Source organism: Hemiscyllium ocellatum, chromosome 22 (assembly GCF_020745735.1).
Source record: "Hemiscyllium ocellatum isolate sHemOce1 chromosome 22, sHemOce1.pat.X.cur, whole genome shotgun sequence".
In the NCBI taxonomy this organism is placed as follows: domain Eukaryota; kingdom Metazoa; phylum Chordata; class Chondrichthyes; order Orectolobiformes; family Hemiscylliidae; genus Hemiscyllium; species Hemiscyllium ocellatum.
In genome coordinates, this window is record NC_083422.1 from 19288768 (window position 1) to 19312939 (window position 24172).

The 24172-nt window shown below is 48.3% G+C and overlaps 1 protein-coding gene across 3 annotated transcripts; it reads right to left on the reverse strand.

Moving 5' to 3' along the window:
• Positions 1 to 614: 614 nt before the first annotated feature.
• On the reverse strand, positions 615 to 19485 carry LOC132826449 (cytochrome P450 26C1-like). Of its 3 annotated transcripts, none has more exons than XM_060842382.1 (7): positions 19282 to 19485; positions 17989 to 18213; positions 16292 to 16567; positions 14814 to 14969; positions 7616 to 7750; positions 7259 to 7411; positions 615 to 2335 (listed from the first exon to the last, which is right to left on the reverse strand). In XM_060842382.1, exons 1-7 carry the CDS (start codon positions 19483 to 19485, stop codon positions 1982 to 1984), a joined length of 1503 nt encoding a protein of 500 aa, XP_060698365.1. In that variant the 3' UTR covers positions 615 to 1981. The 3 variants fall into 3 exon arrangements, with proteins under 3 accessions (XP_060698365.1, XP_060698363.1, XP_060698366.1); XM_060842380.1 differs by having other exon boundaries at positions 7259 to 7407; positions 7555 to 7750; XM_060842383.1 differs by lacking the exon at positions 17989 to 18213.
• Between the last annotated feature and the right edge of the window lie 4687 nt (positions 19486 to 24172).

Sequence of the window (24172 nt, forward strand, 5' to 3'; positions counted from 1 at the left end):
TAAATGGGGAGTGAGGAACCTGGGCTGAGAAGCCTTTCCGACTCCAGCAAGCTCAATAAATAATTCCACTGCAGCCCCATAATCCGGCAGCTCAGTGGAATTCAGTAAAACCTCTCAGTTTGGTGTCAAGATTAACGCTTGAATACTGGGGTAGATTCAGAATTGAGGATTGGTTCATGATTGTAGGCTTTTTTATTTGCAGTGAAACAGAGTTGGCCTGCGGACAGTTGCTTCTGAAGGTGCAACGGGTTAGTGCTGGGCAGGTGGTGGTCAGGTATAGCTCAAGACACGAGGCCGCTTGGTTTAAGGGTGAGGAATGGTCACTTGATTAAGGGAACAGAGGGCTGCTGTTTACCGGAAGAGAAAAACGTGAACCGAGACGAGGTGTTTTAGTTTCTTAGAGATGCGTCCACTCGACAATGATACTGTTCATATTACCGCTTTTATCGTTCACCAGCGAACAAATGAGGGGGGAAAATGGTCATAATATCATTTTCGCAGGAGTTCAAATACACAAAACCAACAAAAAGGGACAAAATGTTTCATTCACTTAAGCCACTGGTTTTAATGCCTCCTATTGGGGTTTAAACAGTACCACTTCACTACGTTTGAAATCAAGTCAGTCTCAGTTTTGTTATTAAAACTTTCCGAACTAAATATTTTATATTCAACATTACAACCGCAGCGCCTTATGCCAATGGGTTCTCATGCACTGATAACTCAACATTTTCCTACTTCATAACAATTATTAATGAGCTGTTACAACAGACATATTTCCACCACATTGTCACAACAATGTAAATGGAGAAGCGAACAGACGTGTCAAAGATTTAATGACGCGGGATCATTTATAAAGCAGGCCTGTTTCTACAACTCTCCCAGTACAGAATGGGTGTTTATCGCTTAGAAACTGCGGACGCGATGCTCTGCCCGGAATCTGACGGGAAACAAATCCTCTCGATCAGAATATTAAGAATAATTCAGATTCCCGTTTGAATCTTAATGATGACATTTAGCGAACTTGCGATGTTTCTAGTGGTTTAATCTGTGGGATGCTGCACATATCCACCGGTCCATCCTTTGATTATTGTAAAAGATGACAAACGTGCTAGAAAACTGAAGTCAGTTCAAAGCTGGGGATGGATTACAAAGTAAAGCGCGTTATCCCCTCCTCATTCGGGACCCTCACTCAGCCCATCCCTCCTCAACATAACTCCTCATTCAGGACCCTCACAGCCCGGTCCTCCTCCGCTCATTCCTCATTCAGGACCCTCACTCTGCCCATCTCTCCATCTGACTCCTTATTCCGGACCCTCAGACAGCCCACACACACCCTTCCCCCATCGGCTCCACACAACTGCGGTCCTATTAATAACTGGAGCGGTTATAATCCGACACGAGCGACACCCTCTGTCCAGGAACAGGCTCATCACGCTGTCTTTTGGCCACAGTGTACATGATCCTCTGATAGCTGGAGAAGTTACCGACGTTCATTCTTGGGGGTAAACTAAAGGAAACACGGTTAAGTCCGCGTTTTATGAAACCATCCGGTTCCTCGGTAAAACCCAGCGGAAACAGCGAATTTGAAAGCGAGCAGGAATTCATTCCAAGTTCTCAGTCGATAGAAAACTACCATTCTGGTCTTTCGGTCCTACCTGTGGGTACGTCAGTACATCCCGAGGATTAAGTGCATAGATTTAGTACAGTGCTTTGACAGTATTTATACGGGAGTCCCAGCTTTCAAAGGTTACTCTTGACTTATTCGCAGGACAGATGTTCAATAGTAACCGACCTGAATGGGCCATCAGAAATAGACTGCTCACTACTGTAATCAGTGGACATTTGCTCACTTAACACTATTTACTTTTCCTGGAAAACAGTCCGGCGGGTTGTTATAAAGTCACGGGAAATGAACTCCTGTCAAATATCGATCATAAACAGCAACATTGTCTTTTTTTTGGTCATTCCCTGAGGGACTCTTTCATTTCGTCACCATGCCACCCAGGCGGTGAAAGCGAACCTTCAGCCCATCGACAGGGTGCACAACCGGGACAGTTTGCATCTTGGGGAAGGTAGCGCTCGCCAGTTCCCAGGTCGCCGCGCTGCTCAGTTCCACCGCCAGTGTTTTGAGGATCACTTGCGCCAGTTTTCTGCCGACGCAGCTCCGAACACCCCCTCCGAAAGGTAAATAATTAAACCTCCCCGCTTTGCTCTCATCCCGCTCCGGTCCAAAGCGGTCGGGATCGAAAGTATCCGGGTTCAGGTAGACGGCTGCCGTCTCTTGTGTGTCACGAATGCTATAGATAATATTCCAACCTTTGGGAATCTGACATCCCTGGGAATTAGACAAAGCAGCTTCGTTAAAATGAACGATTGAGTTATGTCATTTTAAATGACGGGAAAGATAACAAACATTTAATTGAAAGGTACATCAACACCCTCCTTTAATGTTGCAATCTCCTGTTAGAGGTTCTGCTTAAGTTGCTAATAACGATCATAAAGGCTACAACATATTGCTAAATACACTCTAACACGTTTCAAAGCGATTTTTTTTAGGGGCAGTGGGGAACATGAGCAGACAACGGAAGTCAGAAAGATTTAGGGAAAAGACAGGTCAAGAGGTTTTTAAAATCAGGGAACGCGCTGGCAAAACCGAATGCTAAAGACAGGGGCACACGATTACTGACAAACTGTCTCCTTCTGTCAGCGCCGGAAATAAACATGAGGGAAGCAGCAATGAGCTAGAATTAAGCGGCTGTGTATAACGATCAATAGTTAGAGGAGATTAGCGAGTCACAATGGGGAGGGGGCGTTTGCAGATATTGAGGTCAATGGGTAGGGGAATGGGGAACCAAACGAGTTTTCCAATCAAAGGGGATTATGAGTGAGAAGCCCTGTGTATATGCAAAGACAGGGCCTATTCTGTTCTGAATGAGTGATGATTTGTGGAAGAGGAGGAGAGGTAAAGCTTAAGGCGATGGATTTGTGGTCTCAATTGCGACCATGTGACAAGGTCAGAGGCAATTTAATTTCAATTCCATAGTGACATTTGCCCCAACCTCCTATCCCCATTTCTTTCTCCACTCCAGTAAACAGGCGGAACTGCGGTTTAAAAGCGCACCGCACCTGCTAGTCGCCACCAAATAAACCATTCCATGCGTGTCAGCCTTGGGAAAGAAGATTGCCCAGCAATTTGAACATCACGAACTTTGCTTGCTATCTTCCCATTCACCCACAATCCCCTTCCAAATGCGCACATTCTCCAACAGGTTGGCCACATCGAAGCCAGGAATTTGAGCATGTATTCCCACTGAGACAGCTTGAACAAAACTGATACATATCAAATGGGAAATAAACCGAAGGCAGCTTGTCCTGTTTCACTATAACAACAAATGGCCCATTATTGCAGGGAGGAATATATTAACAGTGAAGTTTTAAAAGAAGCTGACAATGAATACAGCTGTGGGTGAGCTTTGTGTATCTGGCTAATGGATTTAAAGCATTGTACTCGTAATAAGGTACAACATACATTCAAACTGTCCAGTATGTTCAGAGAACTTAATTTACAGACATTAAGACGGTGTGTCAATTCCAAACCAGCTATTTCACATGATGGACAATCTAATGGCTCAAGGAATGAATAGCTAAACTGTTTCATCATAAAGTCCCAAAGTGTGGATATTCACTGATGATTAGACAAGGTTCATCAACATGAACAATCTCCAGGTTTGGGCTGACGAGTAGCCAGTATTATTCACACTACACACAAGTGCAAGACAGTGACCATCTCCAACAAGAAAGAATCCAACCATCTTTCCTTAACATCCAGTGGCGTTGATGTCACCTAATCTCCCATATCAATATCTTGAGGTTACCATTGAGCAGAAACTGAGCTGGATCAACGATATAAATATTGTGGTTACAACGTAGGTTCACCACTTGGAATTCTGCAGGAAGTAACTCAACAAGGGATTCCCCAAATCTGATCACCACATATTACATTGTACAAGTCAGGAGTGAGTGAGGACTGCAGATGCTGGAGATCAGAGTTGAAGAGTGTGGTGCTGGAAAAGCACAGCCGGTCAGGTAGTATCTGAGGAGCAGGAGAGTCAATATTTCAGGCATAAGCCCTTCATTAGGAGTGTATCTGAATAGAAACTGCAAGAACTGGAGATGCCAGAAAACAGAAATTGCTGGAAAAGCTTACCTTCAAGGTTCATGGAATCTGAAATGTTAACTTTGATTCCTCTCCGCAGATGCTGCCAGATCTGCTGAGCTTTTTGAACAATTTCTGTGTGAATCTGAATGCTGTACATTTACCTGAATGACCACAGCTCGAACAACATTCAAGAAACTCAACACCATTCAGGACAAAGCAAACAATTTGATTGACAGCCTATCCACAACATTACACATTCAGCACTTTCACCATTGATACAACCTGACAGCCATGTATACCAGCTGCTGTAGTAGTTCACCAAGGCTCCTCTGACAGCACTTTCCAAGCCCATAATCTCTACCTCCTAAAAATAAGAGCAGCAGATACAAAAGAACACCACAACCTGTCATTTCCCCTCCAAGCCACACACTGGCCTGACTTGAAACAACATTGTTATTCCTTCACTGTTGCGGGGTCCTGAAATTCCCTTCTGAATAGCACTATAATTGGACATATGCCCTCATGGACTGCAGATGTTCAAGAAAACAGCTTACTACAATGGTCCCAAAGACAATTAGGAATGGGAAATAAATTCTGGCCTAGCCAACAATGTACACATACCATGAAAGAATACATTTTAAAATAAGAGCATGAAGATTCCATGCTATGTATCAGGTCAGCTGAACGTGGTTGATGAAGTGTTTGAACTTCAATCAGGCATTGGACACAAATATGAACTTTCTTTCACCATATTATGTTTCTCCTTTCACCATCAGTATCTTCAGATCCTGCCTGGGAAATCCATGCATGTACTTTCTGATGGGAGAAGGTTTTGTGGCACAGTGGTAACGCCTCTACCTCTGGGCCAGAAGTTCTGGGTATGAGCCCCACAATGTCTCTCACTGGCCATGGGATGTGCATTCCCAATATGTTCAAACATAGGTGTTGACAGCCAGTAAATCGTTCAATCTGCTTGATGGAAGATGGTGAAAATGGAAGTGTCACCTGCTCAGCCATTCTGATAATGGCAAAACACTGCAGTACTGGAATGAACTGCCAGAGGAAGTGCTGGATGCAGGCACAGTTACAACATTTAAAATACACTTGGATAAGTTCATGAATAGGAAAGATTTGGAGGGATATGGGCCAAGCGCAGGGAAGTGGGATTGGTTTAGTTTGGGAAGATGATTGGTGTGGAGTGATTGGATGGAAGGGTTTGTCCCCATGCTATTTGACTCTATGACTTCTGCTCCCTAATAGTGTGAACCAATCCAATCTTGACGCCATGGTCCAACACTAGGAACTTGGGATGGGCAAAAAGAACGTTTCTGATGGGTTTACCTTAGCCTTGGGCACACCAGACACACCCAAATTGAAATATGTTGGTCTAGCAATCCCTCAGGCCTAGCATCCAACCTCCCCCTCATGAAAGCATGACTGCACTGTCGAAAAGTGGAGTTTATCAGGTCAGAACGTCATTGTTTTTCTCCTGCTCTGCCAGCTTTACTCATTAGCTTCACCGCAGCTTACTAGAGATGTCAAGAAAGAATCCCAGACCCCAGTACAAACTGTATCCCATTAAGCAGAAAGATTTATAGATAGAAACCAAAAGAGTTCAACATTAACTCTGCTTTTTCTCCACAAATGCTGCAAGATCTGCTGAACTTTTCCAGCAATTTCTATTCTTGTTTCAGATTAATAGATAGAACGTGCTGGGGAAAATTTCCTCTGGTCAGGTAGTGTCTGTGGTGGGAGTAACAACTATGAAGACTTCAGATTAATGAGCTTTCTTCAAAATTCAGTGCTTGCTGTCCTTTGCTTTCGTTTTATGAAGGTGAATCCTGTTACTCTCACTTGGACTGTGGGATGGCTCAGTGTCAAATGTAGCAGTCCTGATATTGCACGGGTTTCCATTATATTCAATCCCATTACCATGTCTGTTGTATTGGGTCAGTTGTTATTACGTTGCCCCATCCTCTTCCTGTATCACCATCAGCAAGTGGGGGGGATAGTTTTGAAGGTAGCTATAATCGCCAATTCTCTCCTAATTGTCTTTAGGGCGGTGTCTGAGCTAGGAAAGGGATAATGTACTTAAGACTTGGCGTCCAATCTCAGGTTGTCGGGATTTATTTTCGGTGGGATCCCTGTCTTTAAACACATTAAGAGACAATGCTCTATAGATTTAGACATTTATGATCTAAAACTGATAAAAATGGAAAATATTTAGTAATTGTAAAGCCCCACTTGGAGTCTCAGGTGAGTTTAAACGCGCTCTGCCTCTATCCTCTGTTTTCATTCTAACTTAACCATTTCACCCCTTTCGGTGTCATTGTGACCCTCCAGTCCCCATGAACCGGAGGCTCCTCTGCTCTTTGCGAAATAAGGGGATATTTCCAAATTGACGAGAAATATCACGGGCATTTAAATATTCAGCTCCAATCATTGGGATTGACTTGAAAGGAATGGTTTGGAGCGACCAGAGGTCTATGCAGGAAGTTACTTGCAACCCCACAAAACGACAGTGTAATTGATAAAGGATCCATGAGAGGGGGCAGAAGGAAGCCCTTCAGCCCATCGTGTCAGCACCAGCTCTCTGATCAATATCAGGAGTTAGTGCAGCCCTCCTGCCTTCATGACCCCCCCCCCCCCCCCCCCCCCCACAGTGTTCCTTTGTTCCTTTACAAAAGTCAGTCCAATCGCCTTTTTGAACACTGCACTGTCAGACATGGTCCCCCCCCCCCCCCCCCCCACTCCAGACTCTTACCTACTCGCTCAGTGTGTGTGTGTGTGTGTGTGTGTGTGAGAGAGAGGGGCGGGGGGGGGGGGGGGGGAAGAGGAGGAGCTCACCTCCCAGTGGTGGAGGAGAATGAAAGATTCAGTCCCCAGAGAGCATGCAGAGGGTCCGTGGGCGGCCGGAACGGAGTTAGTTACAATGTTCACTGAGGGATTGCATAAACATTGGGAAAAACAGCATTTGCAGCACTATAGGGGAGACGGGACTAACTGGGAATGTGCTCCAAAAGGGGCGGTACAAACAGGATGGGCCGAGTGGTCCCCTTCATGGGAAGGGAAGAGTTCCCTTCACGGAGTAGTACTCACATTTAGCTCGAAGGTCTGTAAGGCTGTCCTGTAGCCCCCAGAGACAGGCGGGAGCAGCCGCAGCACTTCCTTCACCACACAGTCCAGGTAACGCAGGCGGCTGAGGGTATCCAACCTCAGGAGGGGCTGGCACTCACAGCCTGGCCCCTCTCTCTCAGGCACGGCTTCCGGAGAGTGCCAGGCTTCAGCTTCCGTTCGGGACTGGGGGCGGCTCTCTCCGGGCATCGCGCTGGGATCAGCCAGGGAGCCGCTGTCCCGGGGGATAGGCGGAGGGCAGCCTTCAGCCCCCGGCCGACTGGCTCGGCTTCCCGGTCGGCGCTGAGCGCCCGGCCGCTCCAGGGGGCACTGACAGGGAGCGAGCAGCCCGTGCTGGCCCAGCTCCTGCCTCACCTTCTCCAGCGCCTCGGAGTGTTGCAGAAGCAGCAGCACCAGGGAGGTGCTGGCACTCGCCGTGGTGGAGAAAGCAGCAAAGATCAGCTCAACAGCAGCTTCCTGCAAAAGACAGAGAGAGAGAGAGAGAGGCGGCTGGTGATAAATGGCACTGAAAGTGCAGTAAACCGATCAACCTCAGGAACTGCCGGGAGCATCCGCCCGTTTGGGAAATGGGCAAAACACATCGATTAAAAAAAAGGAACGAGATTCAATCGGTGCAGCTAACGCGCGTTAAAATATACTGGTGGAACCTAAATGCGTTAGTATCAGATATTGTTGAAGTGGAATGTATCGTCAGGGACTGTTTATTCCAACACACTCAATAATTTCAGTCTGTAAAGGATGTACCGACTGCCCCCTTGGGTAGGTTGGTCGGTTCCATCAGTGTGTAGGGTAGGGTGGGCTGGGGGGGGTTCTGTAAATGCCCACTGAGCTGGTCACGGTTCACGCTGACATTCGGAAAACCCCACACCGTTGAGAAGTGCTGACTGCAATCAGAAATAAAATTTGTAATGTTCATGGACAGAACGATGTCAGAAATAAACGTTGTGAAGTTCCAGGACACTAAAGGGAACAATAATTCCCCAACCAGCATCATGAAGGTAGCTCCTCCGTTGCTATTTTTGGAAGCTGGCTTTGCAGACATTGGCTGCAATATTTCCCACTTATACCATGTTGGCTGCGGTTAGACAGATTGGTTGCAAAGTACTTTGGAACGCCCTATAGAAATATATATCCAATTCCTACAGGATAATTGCAGCAAATCTCCATACGAAATATATAATGTACCCATTGGAAGCCGCGCTCTCTAATCCATTTGCCCCACTATGACCAGCATGCTTCCCAAGGAGATTACAGAATTCTTCACTTGTCAAAGTTCTTCAAATGAATCCTAAACTGCATCTATTCAGAAGTGAAAAGAATAAACTTACATTTATATAGCACACTTTGCAATCCAATGACTGTTCCAAAGTGCTTTCTAGTCTATGAATATTTTGCAGGGTAGCCGCCATTACAACATAAGCAAAAGTAGCACACGGCAAGGTCATACAAATTGTCAGGAGAAAAATGAACAAGTAACTGTGGGTTTGAAGCTGTTGTTTGAGGGGTAAATTAATTCTTACACCCGTCTTCAAACAGGTTATTAGAAATTTCAAGAGCTCATTTATCTAGTGGTGGTCTGTTACTTGGTTATCTGAGGTGTGGTGGTAACAAGCATTTTTACAGGCAAAACATAGTTTGGAGAGACGGCCAGTGACAGTGGAGGCTCCAACTTTCTGCTCTTCATGCTGCTGACCAGGAATCTCTTCCAGTTCCACTTCCAGCACCTACCGCTGACAGGTGGTGAATGACGCATCTACAGAGAATCAATCTGATTGGTCATTTTGGAAATGCACCTTCCTTGGCAAACAAGTTCTGGAATGGGATGTGAATCCGAAGCTTTTGACTCTCACAGTGAGATTATCCACTAAACCACAAAACTCCCACCACTTATAGCATAGGTTTATTTGAAAAAAGGGGAAATGTAATAACAGCAGAGAGACATCTTGCTATCACAAACCTGAAATCCTTATCTGCTTCCCATCTATTTTTCAATCATCTTAATGTTTTCTATTTTTGTATTCCTTGCTGTTGTACAGTTCATGGGGATCAATTAACTTTTGATATTTTCTCCATGTATATTGTTTGAGCTCAGATGATGAACAATAACAGCTATTTAACAGAGATGGACATCACACCTAAAGCTATTCCTACATTTGCTAATGAAACATCCCCAGTATGGTCATTTGGTAGCAAGAAGAGGAAGTCTAGTTAGTTTTCAGCTTTCTAAACAAAAGTCATAACATCATTTTTATCCAACCATTTCCACCAAGATCAGCTAATTCAATGTAACCAGCGATGGACCCTGGGGCCCCTCATATCCACGTGGCTCAATTAAACAGCAGCTTTAGTGGAGAAAAATGTATGGTTTTATAAAACACTTCCTAGTTATTCTTAAACAATGAAATGAAATCTTCATGCAATCCAAATTATGACATTGAAAATTAGTAAGAAGCATTGATGATCAGAAATTCCACAAAAGAAATTAGAAGCAAAAATAAATAAGAAAAAAACTTTAGTTTGCTAATATTCAGGTTTTCTTTGAGGAAAAATGTAATAATATTTCAGTGGCCTGATGTATTCCAAAGGCAATGAGATATTAGCTAGCCATGTGTCTTTAGCCATAAGGCTAAGTCTTTTTACTGAACCAGTTTAACCATTAGGACTTACATTCTCTGGTACAAGTATGGACACATGATCCACTCCAGTTTCATTGCATTGCACTTGGGACAATACTCATTAGCACAGGGAAACATGTGGCAACAGTTAATCCATTGCAAAAACCTTATAAAGTCTAATCCATCTTTATGCAAGCCATTCAATCTTTGTGAAAATGGAAGCTAATTAAAAATAATCCCCAAACCTTTCATCTACAAATAGAAATAAAATATTCACTATATTGCTGTTGACAACATGCAGCATTTTGTTCCTTTCCCTTACCTGGAGACAATGCCTTGAAAGAGTCTCACATCTTACTCCATTGATTCCAGTCCTATTTTTCATAAAATGCTGAAATAATTTGTATTGTGTTCAGCAGATGTCTAAAAGCAGACAAGTTGGGCCAACTGTGTGAGCATCAGAGACAAGGAAATTGCTAATTTTATATCTGACTTAGGAGGGGGAGTAGGAAATTCAACCCTTTGAGCCCACTCCACCATTTAACATGACTGTGGCTGCTCTTATCCTGGTCTCAATTCCACTACCTCCATGCTCCCCCATTGTCCTTTATCCCATTTTTCATTAGAAACATATTTCCTTCTTTCTTGAATCTGTTGATTGATTCTGCCTCCACAGCATTCCAGGAAAGTGTGTTCCACAGATTCACAACCCTCTGAAAGAAGTAGTTTCTCTCTTCTCCATTTTAGAACATAGAACATAGAACATACAGCGCAGAACAGGCCCTTCGGCCCTCAATGTTGCGCCAACCTGTGAACTATTCTCAGCTCGTCCCCCTACATTATCCCATCATCATCCATGTGCTTATCCAAGGATTGTTTAAATCTCCCTAAAGTGGCTGAGTTAACTAGATTCGCAGGCAGGGCATTTCACGCCCTTACCACTCTCTGAGTAAAGAACCTGCCTCTGACATCTGTTTTAAATCTATCACCCCTCAATTTTTCACTTATGTCCCCTCATACACGCTGATGTCATCATCCTAGGAAAAAGACTTTCACAGTCTTCCCTATCTAATCCTCTGATCACCTTGTATGTCTCGATCAAACTCCCCCCTTAGCCTTCTTCTTTCCAATGAGAACAGACCCAAGTCTCTCAGCCGTTCCCCATAAGACCTTCCCTCCAGACCAGGCAACATCCTGGTAACTCTCCTCTGCACCTTTTCCAATGCTACCACATCCTTCCTGTAATATGGCGACCTGAACTGTACACAATATTTCAAGTGCGGCCACACTAGCATTTTGTATAGTTGCAGCATGATATCGTAGCTCCAGAACTCAATCTCTCTACCAGTGAACTCTAACACACCATATGCCTTCTTAACAGCACTATCAACCTGGGTGGCAACTTTCAGGGATCTATGTGCATGGACTCCAAGATCCCTCTGCACATCCACACTACCAACAATCTTTCCATTGACCTAGTACTCTGCCTTCCTGTTATTTTGAACTTACCTCCTCTGACTCTATACCTATGATCTGTTGTTTGAGACTATCCCACAAGGAAAACATCTATTCAACATCCACCTTATCAATCCCCTTTAGCATTCTATAAATCTCAATCAGATCCCACTCCACCCCCATTCTTCTGAACTGCAGCGAGTATAAGCCCAGCTATTCAACCGTTCCTTGTTCGACAGCCCTTTCATCCCTGGAATCAATCTGATGGACCTTCTCTGAACTGCTTCCATGCACTTCCTCAAGTAAGGAGACCAAAACTGTATGCAAGATTCCAGATGAGGTCTCACCAACACCTAAAATTTTTGCCACACTTTTCCACCTATCAATTAGCCTCAACCGTTTTGACAGTGGAATTGTGGGTTGAGCCAGTTGTAAAATGAATAAGTATTTGGAAATTTTCAAGGGTACAGATCCCTTGACTGACTAGTGAAGGGGAAATGGAGAATAGCAGCTACTTTATTCTCATATCATTAATCTGTGCCACCTTAGAAAAGACTAAATGGAGTGGTACAGTAAAGGCATTTGACATTATTATTCCATCATTGTTAGGATTGAATTAGATTCACAATGCAGGAGCCTCAGGGAGTCTAACACCACAGCAAAGAGCAGTCAAGACAGAAAGCACCAATTTGTACCTCTGAAACCAATCTGCATTTTTTGGTTTATATTATTGTCCCGAGTGTTGACTTTAGGACAATAATTAACTTAATATTATTAACATCTAAGAATAGGATGTGGAGAATTGTTTTGAACTAAATGTATCTAGTTTGCAGTAATTGCCTTTAAATTGAATTGTAAGAGCCAGGAAAAGGCTCCATGTCCATATTTACACGAGACAAACACTTTCATAAAAGTGTGCAGAAGGATTCACTTTATCAAAGTATCATAAAAACAAAATGTCTTAAATGCTAAATCCTAGCATGTCCCAGGGATCCTGAAATATCTCTTGAATGTAATTTCTGAAGATTCTGGATTTATATTCAATGCGATGTCAGAGGGAAGTAGTGTGATAGTTCAACAGAGCATATTGTATTTATTATTCCAGTGAAAAACCTAGTTAGGACTCATGCAAAAGTACGTGTATAACTGCACTTCAATACCAAACATTTTTGCTTTGACTGGCTCCTGTTTGCCAGGCATTCTTCCCAAGCATTAGTTCTACAAACACAGAACACAAACTACTCTCTCAATAATTACAAAGTGTTTCAAAAATAGTGACATCTTGGGCATTAAAATTAAGGTCAAATGTTTTTTAAAAAGCGCTATGTTCTTGGCTGAGTAATGTGCAAACCAGTGTTGAAAATGCACTTAATCTAAAACCAACTGCAGCAATGAGGGGTTTTTCTCCATGAACTTCACAGCAATCACTGAAAAGATAGCCCAGAACAACATTAAAAATGTAATATCAAAACAACATGGAACTTTCTTCATACTGCAACTAAGTTTGTCATGTAAATCCTTTCTTAGTAAAATCAAAATCATTGTACAGTGGGACAGTTATTTTTATTCAAACCCCACTTTGAACTAACTGCAATATACATCCCCCAAGTTACAAGCATCAGTCATAATATTGACTAGGTACCAACGACTCATTGAGTGATGTTCTTTTGATCATTGGTGGCATGTCTAATTGTAGGGAGATTTCCTTTTGCATCTCCTTCTTATCAAACTAAAATGAAATGGGAAAAGAGGAAGAATAAAGAAAAATCTCTCCCGGGACAGATAGCCTGCAGTATGTTATCACAGGCACACTTTTGAATACCATTTTCATTTTCTTTTCAGTTTTAATGATTTTGAAAAGTCTAACTTCGGAAAGGTTATTTTAAGTATTGGCATCAATAAAAGCAGTTAATTGAAATTATGTTCATGAAATTTCTCACTTGCACAGCAAAGCATGGAAACCCCTCGATTTGTTATGTCACCACAGTGTATTCTAAATATTTCTTACTCTGTCATGAAGAAGAATATTCTGTTTTTAAGTTACTAAAATTAAGGCTGAGAAAACAGGAATGTTGCCTTCCTCTCGTCTGTACTTTAATGCTTGATTCGTGAAGTAAATCTGCACCTTTATTTTTGCTGCAATATCAGGGAAGATCATAATGGGCCAATTTCAATGTTCTGGACTGGAAATGTTAACTCTGCTTTCTTCCCACAGATGCTGCCTGGCCTATGAATTTCACCAGCAAATTCTTTTTAACGCTTCAATTTCAATGTCCTTGTTTTCCAATAACAATGGCATGGAGTCCGGTGAAACCATTACCACAGATGAGCTCGAACCAAATCGCGCATTTACACCACAGCGTCAGTTTGCACTTTGTACCAATACCACAGGTACAGAGTGAATCCCGAATTACGGGCCATCCCGAATCCAGAGAGAAAGACTGTGGGTAGAGAAAGCTAACTGCATGGTGGGCAAATTCAGCGGGCTCTAGATTTAGAAATATTAATTTAAAATAATAAATGCTTGGACAGTTCAGCACTTAGGGTGTACCTGTGAAGAGGAGATAACGATTCAGGTCTTTCAGAACAGATCCTGCCTGACCTGCTCCACATTCACAGCACTCCCTTAATTATTTTAGATTTCTGGCACCGCAATATTGAGATTTTGTTCATCATTCAAAACCATATTTCGGCCTCACCCACGCCAATATAAGGAAGTGTCGCGTCTATGCTGGGCCAGAATGGGTGACCTTACAACAACTACCTAGGAAAGGAGTTGCCATTCTAACTGGGACCAGACACGGTTTGAAAAGACGCGTTCAGACAACATTTTCAATCCTAGCAGCTGCTCTCATTCCCGGTTTAAAATTAATTCAGATTAAGACGATTCACTACAACAAACAAGCACAAAAGACTTGGTTTTTGGAGCAATTAAGCCATTGTTTCACCGTAAGTGCCGGAAGGGACAATCAAGGGCAGAAAGGTTTCCCAGATACATTTACTTCTATTTGAAAGAAAACTCGGCCGATCTGCCCCTGCCTGGTTGAGATCCTCCTGCTGGGTGGGGGCTGGGAGAGGACTGGAAGGTGGGTGCTGTTTACACATCACTGTAAGTATTGCCAGGAAATAGCAGCCGCTTCAGGAGACTATGCGGGTGGTGAGTATAATAAGCCCGAGCTATTTCTCGGCAGCACAGGGTCCGAACACTGAACGAAAACACACAGTAGCTGGTATTAGTAAGACAGCACTGCACACCTCACTTCGTTTCCTGACAATTTTGATTATTCGAATGTTTAGGCAAATAATCCAGTCCCAACTGCCAGCCTTTGGCCCATACCCCTCTCAACGCCCTCCTATTCATATACCCAGAGGTGTCTTTTTAAATCAAATGTCTCGATCAGACCAAGGCTGTGATATTTGGACAAGAGGCGAGCTCATTCACCGCTTACCTTCAGCTCCTGGAGGTTTAACTCGCTGCCATTCTCCCGGGCACTGCGCAGCATCAAGCTCAGAGCGTCAGGCTGAGAAAGCAGCCGCTCCGCCTGCAGCTTTTCTGCGATCGCGGTTTCCAAGTACTGGTGGAGTGCGTCCCGTGCTTTGAGGCCCTGATTGAACGGAAAACGACCATTATATATGAGAACCTGCCCGAGAACCGAATTCAATACGGCGTTCCCTTCCCACAATGAGAGAATTCGGAGCCGTCCCTTTTCTGAATCGCAGAGCGACTGACCCTGTAAGACCCTACAGCTCTGAGGAGCAGTCATCAGGAATAGAAACGTCCGCTTCGTCTCTCTCTCTCTCTGTGTGGACGCTGCCTGGCCCGCTGTGATCTCCAGCATTTATTGTTTTCAGTGCAGTCTCCGATACCTGCAGTTCCTGCCCTGTCAGACACCCGGCCAATTTGACAGCAGCTAGCCCCTTCGTTTGAAAGCCCCTGCTGTTTACTGTATGACCAAGCGCACATTACCGGACAGAAACAGCGCTTTTAGGGAAACTCCAAAATCAGAGTTGGCGAGATGGGAAAGGAAACCTTCCACAAACCAGAGGGAGAACCAATACTGAGATGGTGCCGAGCTGAGAGATAATTCTGACGGATTAGATTGACGTGTTTCCCCCTTAGCGGAGGGGGCGGGAAAGGGCAGGAAGGTTAGAGAGACGGGGAGGAAGACCGTTTGACATTTAGGTGATAGTGGGGATCTGAAATTACTACCTGAAAGGCAGGTAGAACAGAAACCCTCATAACATTGTTGGAATATTTATATGAAGCGCCATAGCATCTAGGGCTGGAAAAGGCAACTAGAATAGATAGGTAGCTGGCACGGACATGATGGGTCGAATGGATTCGTACAGATAACCGCTTGCTGGCAAAAGCCTCCCTTCAATGTTCGGGGAATGTGGTCATAGCACAGGGGCTGGGCTGAGTCAACAGCGGGGAATGGGGGAAGCTGACTCAGTCTTTGCCCCAGGCCAGGTCCCACAGCCTGGAGCTGGGAGGGAGTGGGTGGGGAAGGGAGTGGGTGGGGAAGGGAGTGGGGGGAAGGGATTGGGGGGGGGAGGGAGTGGGTGGGTGGGGTGGGGGAGCTGGGAGGGAGTGGGTGGGTGGGTTGGGTGGGGTGGGGGAGCTGGGAGTGGGTGGGTGGGTTGGGTGTGGTGGGGGAGCTGGGAGGGAGTGGGTGGGTGGGTTGGGTGTGGTGGGGGAGCTGGGAGGGAGTGGGTGGGGGAGCTGGGAGGGAGTGGGTGGGTGGGTTGGGTGTGGTGAGGGAGCTGGGAGGGAGTGGGTGGGTGAGGGAGCTGGGAGGGAGTGGGTGGGTGAGGGAGCTGGGAGGGAGTGGGTGGGGGAGCTGGGAGGGAGTGGGTGGGTGGATGGGGTGGGGGAGCCGCCCCCAGGGACAGACCCTCTGTGGATCGGAGACTGAGGGGGATTTACCTTCCGCAAGCCGCTGAACGGCATGTCCACAGGCAGCGAAAAGATGTTCTCCATCAGCTGCTCGAAGGTCGCGGCCAAGCGGTCCAGCTGCTGCTCGGCCGCCTGTAAACCCAGCAGGACCCGGACGGCGATGCAGAAAGTCAGCGCCTTGGCGGCCGGGTAGACAGCGACCGGAGCCGGCTCCCTGCACCAAGCCCGGACCCGGGAACGGATCAGCCGCTGGATCCCGGGGAGGTAACTGTCCAGAGCGGCGTGGCTGAATACCCGGGCCAGTATCTGTAACGGCGACAGAGAGAGAGAGTGAGTGAGTGAGAGAGAAAGGTCTAACACAGAGACAGTGTCTGTGTGAGCGAGAGAGCTCTAATACAGAGAGACTGAGAGAGAGTTTTAACAGAATAAGAGAGAGCTCTAACACAGAGCCAAAGTGAGTGAGTCAGTTAGTTCTAACAGAGAGAGAGAGAGCTCAGAGTGTGAGAGAGCTCTAACACAGCCAGAGTGAGTGAGACAGTTAATTGTAACACACACAGTGACAGAGAGCTCTTGTACAGAGACAGAGTGAGAATAATGATTTGGAGGTGCAGGTGTTGGACTGGGGAGTACAAAGTTAAAAATCACACAACACCAGGTTTAATTGGAAGCACTAGTTTTCGGAGCACTGTCCCTTCATCAAGTGGTTGTGCACAGCGGCGCTCTGAAAGCTAGTGCTTCCAATTAAACCTGATGTTGTGTGATTTTTAACTTGAGTGTGTGTGTGTGTGTGTGTGTGAGAGAGAGCTTGAACACAGAGCCAGAATGAGTGAGAGAGGCAGAGTTCTAACACATTGAAGGAGCGGCGCTCCAAAAGTTACTGTTTCCAAATAAACTCGTTGGACTATAACCTGGTGAGTGATTTTTTAAGAGACAAGAGTTCAAACTGAATGAGAGAGAGAGCGCTCTAACAGAGGCAGAGCGCTGGAGAACCTCTCCCCACAGATGTTCCCAGGCCTGCTGCATTTCTCCAGCACTCTGCGGGTTTATTCCGGATCGCCATCGGCCGCAGTGTTTTGCCTTTTTGCTTAGAGAGTGAGCTCCTGGATGACCATGGGGACATTCCGTAGCCGCCTGTGCTCCGGTTAAAGCCGGACAGATCTCCCCGCTCACTCCCACCTGTAATGGGAGAGGGGCCAATCTGACAACACCCACCCTACGCCCTCTCTCCTGGCGCCCAGTGTCCGGGAAAGCCCTCTCTCCCCCGGCCCCCAACCTCTCTCCCCCGGCCCCCAAGCTCTCTCCCCCGGCCCCCAGGCTCTCTCTCCCCCGGCCCCCAGGCTCTCTCTCCCCCGGCCCCCAGGCTCTCTCTCCCCCGGCCCCCAGGCTCTCTCTCCCCCGGCCCCCAGGCTCTCTCTCCCCCGGCCCCCAGGCTCTCTCCCCCCGGCCCCCAGTCTCTCCCCCGGCCCCCAGTCTCTCCCCCGGCCCCCAACCTCTCTCCCCCGGCCCCCAAGCTCTCTCCCCCGGCCCCCAGGCTCTCTCTCCCACGGCCCCCAGGCTCTCTCTCCCCCGGCCCCCAGGCTCTCTCCCCCCGGCCCCCAGTCTCTCCCCCGGCCCCCAGGCTCTCTCCCCCGGCCCCCAGGCTCTCTCCCCCGGCCCCCAGTCTCTCCCCCCCGGCCCCCAGGCTCTCCCCCGGCCCCCTGCCTGCCCTGGCACGGGCACTCACTCACCCTCCTCCGCTGACGATGTAACTCCCCGTTCGAGTTGCCCAGTGTGTTGGGTCCCAGCAGGAGCCTGGTGCTGTGGGGCCACTGAGCACTCACCAGGCGGTGCTCCCCCAGCAAGATTCTGCGGATGTTCTCGGCGCCGCTCACTCGGATTACCGGGCGGCCCAGCAAGTGCGTCTTAAAAACATTGCCGTATTTCTCTCTCCTGGAAGCGTGGAACTTGGAGCCCTGCCGAGACAAGCAGTGACTGCAGTTACCTGTGTGTCTGTGTCCCTTACTGTGCCTGTGTGCGTGCGTGTAGTCTCTGTCTTTTTCTTTGTGCCTGTGTGTGCAGTGACAGTGCTTGGGAAAGGGACAGGGTCAGTTCCAAGCTGCCAGCTATGAATAATACCTGAAATGAATGATATCCGCTCACTCAGCCGCGGTTCGGCCTCTCTCAGTGCGGAAAGAGATCATTCGGCCCATCGATACTGCACCGACCTTTGAAAAGGCTCCCATCCCCTGCCCTAATCCCTAACCAGCTATACATCCTTGAACATTACCAAGCATCTCAGCTGCACATCCCTGAGCAGTGTAGTTCTAAAGCACAGCCCGTCCTCAGATACCTCTCCCTTGCTGGAGCTGGGATTCAGGGGACCTACATTGCGCGGTCACTGGTTAACCCAAACATCGCAAAAACAATGGAACGACTGCCACAGGAATTTCAGAGCTTGGATTAGCTACACTCTGTGCTGAATGGGACGGCCCTTGCCAAGTCAGAGCTGTGCTAATGGAGCCTGACCGCTTTCCACAACATCTGAAACAAATGCTGATTGTGGGATGCAGACATGATGACAGGTTCCGTTCCTGAACCCAGGCTCTCGTTACCCTTTTGTTTCTGTTGTTGAGGAGGGTGGTTATAATGACTGATGACTGGTTGCTTTATAATCACCTGCTTGCTACCATTTATACTGGGCTGGAACCTGGGAGGGTAGGCCAGAGCTTGAGCAGATTTATTGGGATCATGTCGTTTACTTGGGCCGCATGTAATCCGTTCATTGGTGGGGAACTTTCTTTTTAAAGAGAAAGATATAAAAGAGGGGCTTTGTGTGGAGTGGGGGGATTCTAACACGAAGAGATCTGCAGGGCACCTACTCACGGCAGAGACCCTCAAACTGTGATCGAAGACAGCAAAGTGAGAACCAGGAATAGTACCTCAGTGCCCGGGGCTCCTGCTATAGCTGTGTGTGTGTGTCTTAGAGACACCTCACTGGCACCAAGCTCAGGAACTCCCGCCAGCTGCCCTGCCCTACCTACCTGCACCATCCAGTGCAGCGTCTCTCCGAGTAACGGCCAGCCCATCGAGCCCTTGGGCAGGGGCAGCTTGTTGCCCCGGTCTCTGCGCACATTCCAGCCGAGGGTCCACAGCTGGCGGGAGACGGCGAGCAGGAGCAGCAGAGACAGGAGCGAGGCGAGAGCGGTGCCCAGAGCCGCCAGGAAGTGCAGGCCGAGCGGCAGCATAACCAGCCCGGGGCTCGGGTTAACAAAGTGTCCCAAATCCCGGAGAAGCTCCGTTCGGCTCCTACACAAACAACAAAAATCACAGCTTGATTTATTTTTTTCTTTATTTTTACTGCTGTGCATTGTGAAAGAAGATTCACAATTTTAAGAGAAACATTAATATTTCAACCCCTCCCCAGTCATTCGTGAAATTATTGTGTGTGGGGAGTGATAATCCTGTCCTATTGAAAACTAAATCCTGACTGAAAAACTTTTCCTGTTAAGAGTTCGTTTCTTTTTTTATCCTTGTTCTTCTTCCGAAAGGAAATTTTAAATTATCTTTCGTTGTGACGTTGGCTAAAAGGAAAATTAGTAACCATCAGGAATTCTGCTGCAAAAACAGAAAAGAAGGACAGTTTTCCGTCTTTAATCACCGACATTCCCAACTCCACTCCCCAGGTGGAACAGATCATTCTCAGCCGGTGGGTAATACTCGGTGTTTCCTACCGTCACTGACCGAGATCAATCCCTGATAGGCTCCAATACAGAATATTAGAGAATACAGTTAAAATGCCAGGTTCGCTCAATAACGGGCTTTAAATCATCAATTTCCAGCTCCATGCATTTTCATGGGCTCAGACATCAAAACCAATCGGGTATAAATCGAAAAGCAATCAGAAAGTTTCTAGTTTATTGCACAGAATCACCCTGGCTCCTGTCATTCAGAGAATAGGAAACGGTACTGTTAACCACAAACAGAATTGACTGGAGAAACTCAGCAGGAGTGGAGAGAGGAACATCGAGTTGGCGTCTGAAGTCCTTCTGTTTTGACCCTGCCGAGTTACTCCAGCGTTTCCTGAGTCAGGTTTCCAGGCCCCGCAGCTTTTGCTTTCTACTGAAGGGTGTTAACGGTGAAAACGGCGGCTAATCCCCTCACCTTGGAGGCAATCTCCATCCACGTTTGAAAGACGCAGCCCATGTGGACATTATAGAGTGAAGGCACAATGGTGTGGAGGGCCCGGTCAAAGAGGACTGAAGCAGCCAATCCCACCTTGTTAAACAGAGAGCTTCCCCCTTCACGGGTATTGACAGAAATTGCCCTTCTCAAAAGTATTCCAAGAGCGGACTCGGATTTGACCAACCTCTTTTGGCCTTGAATCCTGAAAGCACATGTAAGGGGTGACTCCCTGCCCTCAGCCCCGGGAGCAGCTGCCCAGATCCCAGCCACAGCAACAACAAATCCGCAAAAAAATGTTCACAGCTCCACTCCTCACTCCTGGCCAGGAGGGGGAAATTAAACACGAAACAGAATCGATCAGAAATGACAGGAGAGGCAACACTGTCAGAACTTACTGTTGGGTTCCGGGTGGAAACGGCCGGCCCGTGGTGAACACTTTCCAGCGGAGAGCTGCTGCAGTGGGCTGTGTGTGTGTGTGTGTGTGTGTGAGAGAGAGAGAGACTTACTGGGCCTGGGGTTTTTTTTTCTTGTGTGTGTGTGTTCAAGGTTTTTATAGAAATTCGCGAAACCAGATCATCCACCTCCTCGGGTGACGTCTTGGCCAAATTTAAATACTTTGTGGAGTTACAATGGTCAGACTGCGAGCAATCCTCCCCGCGCGATGGTGCTGGGAAGCGACCGTGCTGAGGAGGATGGAAACAACGAGGAAAGGTGCTGCTGGGTGGGGGGTGGGTGGTACTGCACTGCCATCTGACTGGGAGGACAGGTTCACCAGCAGCAGCAGCAGCAGGAGCTGCACCATCTCCCTCCACCAAGGCGGCCAGAATAACCAGGAATCACTCTCAGAAAACACACACTGTCACCAACACCGGCACTCACTAAGTTGAACACTTTGTTATCCGTATAACCCCGGAGTAAAGGCCGTGCCGACCGGAGGGTCGTTGAACCTGATTTTTATTCATTGGGAGGTAGTAAGGATTCAATCTCCTGCCCCGACTCTGGAAGAATAACAGGCCCACAGTGCACAGTCCTGTCTAGGTGCCCACTGTGGCATTCTGCTCTAGGGGCACAAGGTGCCCTTCTCGCTCATACTTGTTGGCAAATTTCGCCCTGTTTCTCAAGAGCTGCCGCCCTCATTGAAATGCAGAGGCAGCTACTGCACGGACAGAGAAACCCTGGGGACCGCTAGGCACCGGGTCAGGGTCAATGTGGGGATTGATATCTAATGTATCAGGGATTTATGCCCGGCGCGACTGGCCGGTACCCATTCCATTAGGGAGGGGGCACCCAGCGAGTTCATAGAGTCTTCCCTTAGAATCATCTTCAAAACAGAAAAAGGACCATAAGAGTTAATACTCACCCTCAACCCCCACCTCCCACACAGATACCCCACACCCCGCACACAGATACCCCTCACCCCGCACACAGATACCCCACACCCCGCACACAGATACCCCTCACCCCGCACACAGATACCCCACACCCCGCACACAGATACCCCTCACCCCGCACACAGATACCCCACACCCCGCACACAGATACCCCACACCCCGCACACAGATACCCCTCACCCCGCACACAGATACCCCTCACACACCCACACACAGATACCCCTCACCCCGCACACAGATACCCCTCACGCCCCACACACAGATACCCCTCACCCCCACACACAGATACCCCTCACCCCCCACAGATACCCCTCACCCCACACACAGATACCCTTCACACACCCCCACAGACACCCCTCACCCAGATACCCCTCCCCCACACAGATACCCCTCACTCCCCCACGCAGATACCCCTCAACCCCACACACAGACACCCCTCACCCCCACAGATACCCCTCCTGCTCCACCACAGAGATACCCCCACCCCCCACGCAGATACCCCTCACTACCCCCACACAGATACCCCTTCTCCCCCACAGATACCCCTCACCCTCCACACAGATACCCCTCACCCTCCCACAGATACCCCTCACCCTCCCCACACAGATAACCCTCACCCTTCCCCACACAGATACCCCTCGCCACCCACACAGATACCCCTCAGCCTCCCCACAGATACCCCTCACCCTCCCACACACAGATACCCCTCACCTCCCCCAGAGATATCCCTCACCCCCCACACATAAACCCCTCCCCCTCCCCCACACAGATACCCCTCACAAACACACAGATACCCCTTACCCCCACACACAGATACCTCTCACCTCCCCACCTCCCCACACACAGATACACCTCACCCCCACACAGACACCCCCTCACCCCCAAAGATACCCCTCACCCTCCCCACACAGATACCCCTCACTCTCCCCACAAAGATACCCCTCACTCCCCCCACACAGATACCCCTCACACACCCCCACAGAGATATCCCTCACCCCCACACATAAACCCCTCCCCCTTCCCCACACAGATACCCCTCACCCCACACAGATACCCCTCACCCCCCACACAGATACCCCTCACCCTCCCCACACAGATACCCCTCAAATCCCACACAGATACCCCTCATCCCCATACCCCTCAACACCCCCCCACAGCTACCCCTCACCCCACAGATACCCATCAACTCTCCCACACAGATTCCCCTCACCCTCCACAAAGATACCCCACACACCCCACACACAGATACCCCTCACCCTCCCCACACAGATACCCCACACGCTACCCACACAGATACCCCTCACTCCCTCAACACAGATACCTCTCACCTCCCCACACACAGATACACCTCATCCCCACACAGATACCCCCCCACCCCCACACAGATACCCCTCACCCCCACCCTCCCCACACAGATACCCCTCACAGATACTTCTCACCTCACCAGAACAGATACACCTCACCCCCACACAGATACCCCTCACTCTCCCCACAAAGATACTCCTCACCCCCCCACACAGATACCTCTCACCTCCCCACACACAGATACCCCTCACCCCCCCACAAAGATAGCCCACACACCCCACACACAGACACGCCTCATCCCCCACACAGATACCACTCATCCCCCCACACACAGATACCCCTCACGCTCCCACACAGATACCCCTCACTCCCTCAACACAGATACCTCTTACCTCCCCACACACCGATACCACCCACCCCCACTCAGATACCCCCTCACCCCCAAAGATACCCCTCACCCCTCACTCTCCCCACACAGATACCCCTCACTCTCCCCACAAAGATATCCCTCACTCCCCCCACACAGACACCTCTCACCTCCCCACACACAGGTACACCTCACCCCCACACAGATACCCCTCACCCTCCCCACACAGATACCCCTCACACCCCCACACACAGATACCCCTCACTCTCCCCACACAGATAGCTCTCACCTCCCCACACACAGATACCCCTCTCCCTCCCCACAGATACCCCTCACCCTCCCCACACACACCACTCACCCTCCCCCACACAGAAACCCCTCACCCTCCCCCACACAGATACGTCTCACCCCCCACACAGATATCCTTCACACCCCACACAGATACCCCTCCCCTCCCCCACACAGATACCCCTCCCCTCCCCCACACAGATACCACTCACCCCACACACAGATACCTCTCACCTCCCCACACACAGATACCCCCACCCCCACACAGATACCCCTCACCCCCATACCCCTCAAACCCCACCCACAGATACCCCTCAATCCCACACAGATACCCATCAACCCCACCCACACAGATACCCCTCACCCCCACCCCATGCACCTCACCCCTGCACCCCTCAA